General features: G+C 44.5%; 1 protein-coding gene across 1 annotated transcript; it reads left to right on the forward strand.

Moving 5' to 3' along the window:
* Positions 1–338: 338 nt before the first annotated feature.
* Positions 339–4,471, forward strand: LOC120048638 (trypsin-2-like). The gene is made up of 5 exons (XM_038994745.1): positions 339–432; positions 2,844–2,997; positions 3,285–3,544; positions 3,873–4,009; positions 4,117–4,471. The coding sequence occupies exons 1-5, from the start codon at positions 369–371 to the stop codon at positions 4,264–4,266; spliced, it is 765 nt and encodes a 254-aa protein (XP_038850673.1). The 5' UTR covers positions 339–368; the 3' UTR covers positions 4,267–4,471.
* Positions 4,472–11,878: the final 7,407 nt, after the last annotated feature.

The following is an 11,878-nucleotide window of genomic DNA, read 5'->3' on the forward strand; positions in this document are numbered from 1 at the left end:
CCCTCCTCTTCTTTGAGGTGTTGCAAAAGGTCTCAATGATCCTACCACTCTGACAATCTGGCCAACAGCACAACTGTTTCAACACTAAACACTTTCTGTCCAAAGTCCCAAGGTTGTTATTTTTATTCCAATAACTAAATGTCCCATGATGACATTGGCGTGAGGAATGGGATAAACGCATGCTCTGAGTACCTGGTAGAATGTAAGGGGAGTTTGTGATAAGATGAGGCATGATGGGGCAGGAGAGTTTGGGGTGGGGCATCAGGCACGAGAGACTTGGAAAGGGGGCAGGGCAGGGTGGAGGGATATCAGTTGAGATAAAGGTATAAATGTAGAGAATCGCGGAGTGCACATGTCCAGTCTGGTAAATGAATACTTGTCTCAGCAGCACGATGATTGGCCTGATTGTACTCACACTCCTGGGGGCTGCAGGTAACAAACACACACATAGAGACACACATAGAGACACGCATAGAGACACGCATAGAGACACACATAGAGACACGCATAGAGACACGCATAGAGACACGGATTGAGACACACATAGAGACACACATAGAGACACGGATTGAGACACACATAGAGACACACATAGAGACACACATAGAGACACGCATAGAGACACGCATAGAGACACGGATTGAGACACACATAGAGACACGCATAGAGACACACATAGAGACACGGATTGAGACACGGATTGAGACACACATAGAGACACACATAGAGACACACATAGAGACACGCATAGAGACACGGATTGAGACACACATAGACACACGGATTGAGACACACATAGAGACACACATAGAGACACACATAGAGACACGCATAGAGACACGCATAGAGACACGGATTGAGACACACATAGAGACACGCATAGAGACACACATAGAGACACGCATAGAGACACGGATTGAGACACACATAGAGACACACATAGAGACACACATAGAGACACACATAGAGACACGCATAGAGACACGGATTGAGACACACATAGAGACACACATAGAGACACGCATAGAGACACGCATAGAGACACGGATTGAGACACACATAGAGACACGCATAGAGACACGGATTGAGACACACATAGAGACACACATAGAGACACGCATAGAGACACGGATTGAGACTCGCATAGACACACGGATTGAGACTCGCATAGAGACACACATAGAGACACGCATAGAGACTCGCATAGAGACACGCATAGAGACACGCATTGAGACACGCATAGAGACACGCATAGAGACTCGCATAGAGACACGCATAGAGACTCGCATAGAGACACGGATTGAGACACATAGAGACACGCATTGAGACACGCATAGAGACACGCATAGAGACACGCATAGAGACACGCATAGAGACACGCATTGAGACACGGATTGAGACACGCATAGAGACACGCATAGAGACACGGATTGAGACACGCATAGAGACACGGATCGAGACACGGATCGAGACACACATAGAGACACACATAGAGACACGCATAGAGACTCGCATAGAGACACGCATAGAGACACGGATTGAGACACACATAGAGACACACATAGAGACACGGATTGAGACACGCATAGAGACTCGCATAGAGACTCGCATAGAGACTCGCATAGAGACACGCATAGAGACTCGCATAGAGACACGGATTGAGACACACATAGAGACACGCATAGAGACACGCATAGAGACACGCATAGAGACACGCATAGAGACACGCATAGAGACACGCATTGAGACACACATAGAGACACACATAGAGACACAGATTGAGACACACATAGAGACACACATAGAGACACGCATAGAGACACGGATTGAGACACACATAGAGACACACATAGAGACACACATAGAGACACAGATTGAGACACACATAGAGACACGCATAGAGACACAGATTGAGACACACATAGAGACACGCATAGAGACACGCATAGAGACACGGATTGAGACACACATAGAGACACACATAGAGACACACATAGAGACACAGATTGAGACACACATAGAGACACACATAGAGACACGGATTGAGACACACATAGAGACACACATAGAGACACAGATTGAGACACACATAGAGACACGCATAGAGACACAGATTGAGACACACATAGAGACACGGATTGAGACTCGCATAGAGACACGGATAGAGACACGGATTGAGACTCGCATAGAGACACGGATAGAGACACACATAGAGACACGCATAGAGACACGCATAGAGACACACATAGAGACTCACATAGAGACTCACATAGAGACTCGCATAGAGACACGCATAGAGACACGCATAGAGACACGCATAGAGACACGGATTGAGACACGCATAGAGACTCGCATAGAGACACGCATAGAGACTCGCATAGAGACACACATAGAGACACGGATTGAGACACACATAGAGACACACATAGAGACACGGATTGAGACACGCATAGAGACTCGCATAGAGACTCGCATAGAGACACGCATTGAGACTCGCATAGAGACACGGATTGAGACTCGCATAGAGACTCGCATAGAGACTCGCATAGAGACACACATAGAGACACGCATAGAGACACGGATTGAGACACGCATAGAGACACGGATTGAGACTCGCATAGAGACACGCATAGAGACACACATGTTTTACAGACAATGTGGACATCAGCTTAATGCTCTCCTTTTGCCCATCTTGTATAATATAACATTATCTCTAACCTCTGCATCTCTCTGTCTTCTGTCACCTTCTTCCTGTCATGCTTTCTGAACACTACTCCCTCTCTCCATCCTACTCTCTTTCTCCTCTGACCCTCCCTCTCCCTTCCACTCCTTCCCTCCCTCAGCGGCAGCTCCTATGGATGACAGGATCGTGGGGGGTTATGAGTGTGAGGCTCACTCCCAGCCCTGGCAAGCCTCTCTTAACATCGGCTACCACTTCTGTGGTGGCTCCCTCATTAACGACCAGTGGATCATCTCTGCCGCCCACTGCTGGATGAAGTGAGTACTGCAGGGTCACTGTCAACCATCTTTTCCCTTTACTGTGCCTCCCAAAGGCCTCTTCATGTAAAGGTTTCTATTTTTTTTATCCTCTCCCTTCTCCAATTTTCCATCTGTCTTCACTTTCTGTCTTCCCCTCTCTCCTTCTTATCTTCTCTGCCTTCCTCTCTCCACTTATTCACCTTCATCCCTTTCTGCTCTCCTTCCTCTCATAAATCATGTCCTCTCTCTCTCTCCCTCGCTCTCTCACTCTCTCCTTCTCTCTCTCTCTCTCTCCCTCCCTCCAGTCCTTGGAGTCAGCTTGCCATCCTGGGTGACCACCACATCTGGGAGCACGAAGGAACGGAGCAGTACATGTCTGTGGACGCCATCTACTGGCACCAGAGCTATGACTACCAGACCCTGGACCACGACATTATGCTGTTGAAGCTGGCACACCCTGTCACTCTCAACAAGTTTGTCAAGCCCATCGCCCTGCCCACAGCCTGCCCCAAGGCCGGTGACATGTGTGTGGTGTCTGGATGGGGAAACATCTACACCGACTCGGGTATTTATGTAGATGGGGTGTAGTATGGGATGGGGTGGAATGACAATGAGATTGGGATGAGATGAGAAAATATGGGTTATTGAATGTAATCAACTAAAATACATTTTCTTGAAATTATAGCTCACGCTAGATCTACATGTTGATGGGAAATCAGCAAATCAATTTACTTGAGAGGGTAGCTACTTCTAAGAATACCACTTACTGTATATTTTATTTCCCCCCCTCTCTCTCCCCCCAACCTTCTCTCTCTCTCTCTCTCTCTCTCCCCAACTGTGTCTCTATCTCTTTCTCTGTCTCTCATCTGTCTCTCTGTCTCTCTCTCTGTCAGTGTTCAACCCATTTAACCTGCAGTGTGTGGACATCCCCATCCTGTCTAAGAAGGCCTGTGAGGAGTCCTACCCTGGCCAGATTACTGATACCATGGTGTGTGCTGGATACCTGGAGGGAGGCAAGGACGCCTGTCAGGTATGGAGAATACCCCTGTAACCTCACAAACAGAACATTTCATTTGTTTGTTTATTCATTTATATATTAATTCATTATCTTTCTCTCTCCCTCTGTGTCTCTCTCAGGGTGACTCCGGCGGTCCCCTGGTATGTAACGGAGAGCTGCATGGCATCGTGTCCTGGGGTGTTGGCTGTGCCCAGCCCAACTATCCTGGTGTCTACACCAAGGTCTGTGCCCTGCTGCCCTGGATTCATGAGATCATCACCAACTACTAGCCTGTACCCTCCACACCAGAGTAGAGAGAGAGAGTGAGAGAGAGCTAGAGAGAGAGAGAGAGAGAGAGAGAGAGAGAGAGAAGGAGAAGGAGAATGAGCTTGAGAGGGGGAGAGAAGATGAAGTAGAGAGAGACAGAAGGCTAATGTTGTTACATACAGGAAGACAAAGAAACATCTAGTCAATAAAATGGCATCTTTGACTTCACTACTGTATGTTTGTCTTTTTTATTACAATTCTTTGTGTCAATAAAAAAAATACACAAACAATCAATGATTTAGATAACAGGGTAGATTACTACAATATTTAAAGTCACATCAAACAATTTAATAATTGAAAATGAGATGACACAAAGAAGCATGCTAACAGAGGTACTCTTCCACTGTTTGACATTTCCTAAGCACCCACCTACTAGTTACTAGTACAATCAAATAGTGACAATGGTATATTGTACAGAGCAAGAAATTAGATGGCAAAGACAAATTAAATGGAAAAGTAACCATGCTAACAAACATATGCTAACAGATGTATGGCCTCCATTGTTTTGCACTACACACTGCTAATGCTGTTAATGATGCAAATGCTAATAATGATGCTATAGCTAATTACAATGATAATTAGAATAATGATGCTAACTCTACGTACAACACTAGAACTAAGTAAACAAACTCAAACGTTGGGTTCATGGCTCTATTCATATTGTCATGGTAACAAAAGTGATCAGACATGAATCAGACATTTGACTTGTGAAAAGCTGTATCTAAAGTACAGCCATTGTAACCGCATCCACCTTGAAGAACAGGGTGTTTTCAGTCTGACCATTTTTTGTAATTCCAAGCCTGCCACCATTAGCACTGCTTTAGCATCCTACAACAACTCTTTTATTCCCTTGTGCAGAAGGTGTAATGTAGTGGCAAAAGCAATCCCCATTGCACCAAAACTAAAAACAACAGTGGTCAACACAGCTTCGATAGCCTTGGCTGCCACCATGACTGCTGTATGCAGCATCAGCAGAGAAAGTTTTCCAGTTTTCAAGCAAATTCTACACATTTTGCTATAGAACAGATTTTTGTTGCCGTTTTAAAGCACATTTCCTGGAATTCTACACATTTTGCCATGAGACAGAGAGAAAACGTAGCAGTTTTAAAGATAAAATTACAGTGCATTTACAGTGCCTTGAAAAAGTATTCATACCCTTTGGAACATTTTATTGTGTTACAAAGTGGGATTAAAATGGATTGAATTTTTTTGGTCAACAATCTACCCAAAATTCTCTCTAATGTCAAAGTGGAAGAAAATGTTTGTTTTTTAAAGATTCACAGAAATTGTTTAACTAAAATATAGTTGTTGCATAAGCATTCAGCTCCCTGAGTTAACAATCTAGAAGCAGCTGTGAATCTTCTTGGTTAAGTCTATAAGAGCTTTACACACCTGGACTGTGCAATATTAGCCCATTATTATTTTCAACATTCTTCAAGCTTTGTCAAGATGTTGGGGATCATGGCTAGACAGCAATTTTCAAGTCTTGCCATAGATTTTCAAGCAGATTTAAGTCAAAACTGTAACTTGGCCACTCAGAAACATTCAATGTCTTATTGGTAAACAACTCCAGTGTAGATTTGGCCTTGTGTTGTAGGTTATTGTCATGCTGAAAGGTTAGTGCTCCCCATTTGCCCATCTTGTATAATATAACATTAACTCTAACCTCTGCATAACCTTCCTCCTGTCATGCTTTCTGAACACTACTCCCTCTTCATCCTTCTCTCTTTCTCATCTCACCCTCCCTCCCTATCCTTAATTCCCTCAGTGGCAGCTCCTATGGATAATAGGATCGTTGGGGTTATGAGTCTGAGGCTCCCTCATCAACGCCCAGTGGATCATCGTTGCCTCCCACTGCTGGATTATGTAAGTACTAAGGTCACATTCACTTATCTTTTCCCTCAAGCCTCTCTTCCTCCGTCAGTGCATTATATTTTCTTTCTGTTTCATGTTTTCTCTCCTGTTTTCACTCACAAATCATCTGTCTGTGGACGCCATCTACTGGTACCAGAGCTATGACTACCAGACCCTGGACCACGACATTATGCTGTTGAAGCTGGCCCACCCTGTCACTCTCAACAAGTTTGTCAAGCCCATCGCCCTGCCCACAGCCTGCCCCAAGGCCGGGGACATGTGTGGGGTGTCTGAATAGAGGAAAATTGATACCGACTCTGGTGGGAATGCAGACTGGGTGTAAAATGGGACTCAAATCAAATCAAATTTTATTTGTCACATACACATGGTTAGCAGATGTTAATGCGAGTGTAGCGAAATGCTTGTGCTTCTAGTTCCGACAATGCAGTAATAACCAACAAGTAATCTAACCTAACAATTCCACAACTACTACCTTATACACACAAGTGTAAAGGGATAAAGAATATGTACATAAAGATATATGAATGAGTGATGGTACAGAACGGCATAGGCAAGATGCAGTAGATGGTATAGAGTACAGTATATACATATGAGATGAGTAATGTAGGGTATGTAAACATAAAGTGGCATCGTTTAAAATGGCTAGTGATACATGTATTACATAAAGATGGCAAGATGCAGTAGATGATATAGAGTACAGTATATACATATACATATGAGATGAGTAATGTAGGGTATGTAAACATTATATTAAGTGGCATTGTTTAAAGTGGCTAGTGGTACATTTTTACATAATTTCCATCAATTCCCATTATTAAAGTGGCTGGAGTTGAGTCAGTATGTTGGCAGCGACCACTAAATGTTAGTGGTGGCTGTTTAACAGTCTGATGGCCTTGAGATAGAAGCTGTTTTTCAGTCTCGCGGTCCCTGCTTTGATGCACCTGTACTGACCTCGCCTTCTGGATGATAGCGGGGTGAACAGGCAGTGGCTTGGGTGGTTGTTGTCCTTGATGATCTTTCTGGCCTTCCTGTGACATCGGGTGGTGTAGGTGTCCTGGAGGGCAGGTAGTTTGCCCCCGGTGATGCGTTGTGCAGACCTCACTACCCTCTGGAGAGCCTTACGGTTGTGGGCGGAGCAGTTGCCGTACCAGGCGGTGATACAGCCCGACAGGATGCTCTCGATTGTGCATCTGTAGAAGTTTGTGAGTGCTTTTGGTGACAAGCCGAATTTCTTCAGCCTCCTGAGGTTGAAGAGGCGCTGCTGCGCCTTCTTCACAACGCTGTCTGTGTGGGTGGACCAATTCAGTTTGTCCGTGATGTGTACACCGAGGAACTTAAAACTTTCCACCTTCTCCACTACTGTCCCGTCGATGTGGATAGGGGGGTGCTCCCTCTGCTGTTTCCTGAAGTCCACAATCATCTCCTTTGTTTTGTTGACGTTGAGTGTGAGGTTATTTTCCTGACACCACACTCCGAGGGCCCTCACCTCCTCCCTGTAGGCCGTCTCGTCGTTGTTGGTAATCAAGCCTACCACTGTAGTGTCGTCCGCAAACTTGATGATTGAGTTGGAGGCGTGCATGGCCACGCAGTCGTGGGTGAACAGGGAGTACAGGAGAGGGCTCAGAACGCACCCTTGTGGGGCCCCGGTGTTGAGGATCAGCGGGGTGGAGATGTTGTTACCTACCCTCACCACCTGGAGGCGGCCCGTCAGGAAGTCCAGGACCCAGTTGCACAGGGCGGGGTCGAGACCCAGGGTCTCAAGCTTGATGACGAGTTTGGAGGGTACTATGGTGTTAAATGCTGAGCTGTAGTCGATGAACAGCATTCTCACATAGGTATTCCTCTTGTCCAGATGGGTTAGGGCAGTGTGCAGTGGGGTTGCGATTGCGTCGTCTGTGGACCTATTGGGTCGGTAAGCAAATTGGAGTGGGTCTAGGGTGTCAGGTAGGGTGCAGGTGATATGGTCCTTGACTAGTCTCTCAAAGCACTTCATGATGACGGAAGTGAGTGCTACGGGGCGGTAGTCGTTTAGCTCAGTTACCTTAGCTTTCTTGGGAACAGGAACAATGGTGGCCCTCTTGAAGCATGTGGGAACAGCAGACTGGGATAAGGATTGATTGAATATGTCCTTAAACACACCAGCCAGCTGGTCTGCGCATGCTCTGAGGACGCGGCTGGGAATGCCGTCTGGGCCTGCAGCCATGCGAGGGTTAACACGTTTAAATGTTTTACTCACCTCGGCTGCAGTGAAGGAGAGCCCGCAGGTTTTGGTAGCGGGCCGTGTCAGTGGCACTGTATTGTCCTCAAAGCGAGCAAAAAAGTTATTTAGCCTGTCTGGGAGCAAGACATCCTGGTCCGCAACGGGGCTGGTTTTCTTTTTGTAATCCGTGATTGACTGTAGACCCTGCCACATACCTCTTGTGTCTGAGCTGTTGAATTGCGACTCTACTTTGTCTCTATACTGGGACTTAGCTTGTTTGATTGCCTTGCGGAGAGAATAGCTACACTGTTTGTATTCGGTCATGTTTCCGGTCACCTTGCCCTGGTTAAAAGCAGTGGTTCGCGCTTTCAGTTTCACGCGAATGCTGCCATCAATCCACGGTTTCTGGTTTGGGAATGTTTTAATCGTTGCTGTGGGTACGACATCGTCAATGCACTTTCTAATGAACTCGCTCACCGAATCAGCGTATTCGTCAATATTGTTGTTGGACGCAATGCGGAACATATCCCAATCCACGTGAGCGAAGCAGTCTTGAAGCGTGGAATCAGATTGGTCGGACCAGCGTTGAACAGACCTGAGCGAGGGAGCTTGTTGTTTTAGTTTCTGTTTGTAGGCTGGAAGCAACAAAATGGAGTCGTGGTCAGCTTTTCCGAAAGGAGGGCGGGGGAGGGCCTTATATGCGTTGCGGAAGTTAGTATAACAATGATCCAAGGTTTTACCAGCCCTGGTAGCACAATCGATATGCTGATAGAATTTAGGGAGTTTTGTTTTCAGATTAGCCTTGTTAAAATCCCCAGCTACGATGAATGCAGCCTCAGGGTGTGTGGTTTCCAGTTTACAAAGAGTCAGATAAAGTTCGTTCAGGGCCATCGATGTGTCTGCTTGGGGGGGGATATATACGGCTGTGATTATAATCGAAGAGAATTCCCTTGGTAGATAATGCGGTCGACATTTGATTGTGAGGAATTCTAGATCAGGTGAACAGAATGACTTGAGTTCCTGTATGTTGTTATGATCACACCACGTCTCGTTAATCATAAGGCATACACCCCCGCCCCTCTTCTTACCAGAAAGATGTTTGTTTCTGTCGGCGCGATGCGTGAAGAAACCAGCTGGCTGCACCGACTCCGTTAGCGTCTCTTGAGTGAGCCATGTTTCCGTGAAGCAGAGAATGTTACAATCCCTGATGTCTCTCTGGAATGTTACCCGTGCTCGGATTTCATCAACCTTATTGTCAAGAGACTGGACATTGGCGAGTAGTATGCTAGGGAGTGGAGCGCGATGTGCCCGTCTCCGAAGCCTGACCAGGAGACCGCTTCGTTTGCCCCTTTTTCGGCGTCGCTTAGGGTCGCCGGCTGGGATCAGATCCATTGTATTGGGTAGAAGGCAAAACACTGGATCCGCTTCGGGAAAGTCATATTCCTGGTTGTAACGATGGTGAGTTGACGTTGCTCTTATATTCAGTAGTTCCTCCCGACTGTATGTAATGAAACCTAAGATTACCTGGGGTACCAATGTAAGGAATAACACATAAAAAAACAAAATACTGCATATTTTCCTAGGAACGCGAAGCGAGGCGGCCATCTCGGTCGGCGCCGGAAGTATGTATGTATGTATAAGTATGTATACTTCCCCCTTTAGACTGTGGGTCTGAAGGGGGCCCTGAAAGTGTGGCTGTCTCTGTCAGTGTCCAACCTGTTTAAACTCCAGTGTGAGGACATCCCCATCCTGTCAAATAAGGCCTGTGAGAAGTCCGACACTAGCCAGATGAATGACACCTAGAGCTCTGCTACCTGACTCCAACCCGGACAGGCCATGACATTATACATAGGGTTGTTTTTACATCAAAGCTAGGGTACAGGCAGGGCTCGTTTATCAATAAATTGATCACTAACATTTCGAAGCTGAGTCATTTACTCGCGCTGTGCTGCGCAATACTGTCATATCTCACTAAGATCATAACTGTAGTGACACATCACTAAGATCATAACTGTAGTGACACATCACTAAGATCATAACAACTTCGTCAAATATAAGACAGGAGAGATTTATTCACAGAAAATAAGAATGTAGTGTGACCGAAAGTAGCTAACAGCTAACTGTTCTCTCATGTCTCTTCATTGTGCAGAGCAGCCCAAGCGGAGCTGTTGCTTGATAGTCACAGACACAGAGCCGCCATGAGCAGAGCGCATGCAGAGCGTGCCACAGGGAGGAGCAGCTAATGGATTCACTAAAGGGAAGTTTTTTCTGATTTCGGGCCAGGCCTTAAAATTGACAGAAGCCTGTTTAAGTGGAAAGTCAACATATTTAGAACTGACCGAAGGTTATGGCATGTGAACACATGTGTGAAACACATGCAGTATGTTTTATATGTGAACTCATATGCAAAACAAAAGTAGCATATTTTATATGTGAACTCATATGCAAAACAAAAGTACTATGTTTTATATGTGAACTCATATGCAAATCTCATGCAGTATGTTTATATGTGAACTCATATGTAAATCAAATGTACTATGTTTATATGTGAACTCATATGCAAATCACATGTGGTATGTTTATATGTGAACTCATATGCAAATCACATGCAGTATGTTTATATGTGAACTCATATGTAAATCAAATGTACTATGTTTATATGTGAACTCATATGCAAATCACATGTGGTATGTTTATATGTGAACTCATATGCAAATCACATGCAGTATGTTTTATATGTGAACTCATATGCAAATCACATGTAGTATGTTTTATATGTGAACTCATATGCAAATCACATGCAGTATGTTTTGCATGTTGGTTACACTTTACATTACAGTGCCCTTCTTACTGTGTAATTATTCCTGTAATTACAGTGTAACACGTATTATAATTTCTAACCATTGTTGCATTGTACGTACTTTGCATTGTATTTAGGGTTAGGGTTAGGGTTAGAGCTAAAGTTGGGGTTAGGCTCACTGCTGTAAGTGCATTGTAACTCCTTGTAACAATTTCAATACTTAATCATTATTAGTAATTTATAATGAATAATTATTCATACTTAATACAGTGTAATTACATGAGTAATTACACAGTAATAAGGGCAATGTAATGTAAAGTATTACCTTTTGTAGTGTGTAATAGTGTGCAGTTTGGGGCCTTTTGAAAGTGGCTTTTCAAAATTCCTTTACAGCAGCAAGGTACATCGACATCATTAATGTGTAAAAACTCAAAAGGTGTCGCCAAGTGCTAAGTTCATTAGCAGTCATCTAACGATAACTCATGTTACCAATGGCACTTTTTGAGCTCAAAGAGTAAAAATTCTAAACACGTTCTACTATAATATTTTTTATGAATTCACTTATTCTTTCAAGTCATTACATTAGCGATACTGTTGTGAGCGGGTACATTTTTAAGAATTATTAGGTGATTAAAACCAAATCGGTAACAGAATTAAAGAAAAAGGAATTACTGTAGTCTAAAAAATGCAGGTTTAACTA

This window comes from Salvelinus namaycush, chromosome 5, assembly GCF_016432855.1.
Source record: "Salvelinus namaycush isolate Seneca chromosome 5, SaNama_1.0, whole genome shotgun sequence".
In the NCBI taxonomy this organism is placed as follows: domain Eukaryota; kingdom Metazoa; phylum Chordata; class Actinopteri; order Salmoniformes; family Salmonidae; genus Salvelinus; species Salvelinus namaycush.

Bases quoted from the DNA above. Each gene is read 5' to 3' on its own strand.
- LOC120048638 (XM_038994745.1), top strand. From the start codon at position 369: ATGAATACTTGTCTCAGCAGCACGATGATTGGCCTGATTGTACTCACA. The intron at 3,545-3,872 runs GTATTTATGTAG...TCTCTCTGTCAG, and splicing joins AAACATCTACACCGACTCGG to TGTTCAACCCATTTAACCTG. The intron at 4,010-4,116 runs GTATGGAGAATA...TGTCTCTCTCAG, and splicing joins GAGGCAAGGACGCCTGTCAG to GGTGACTCCGGCGGTCCCCT.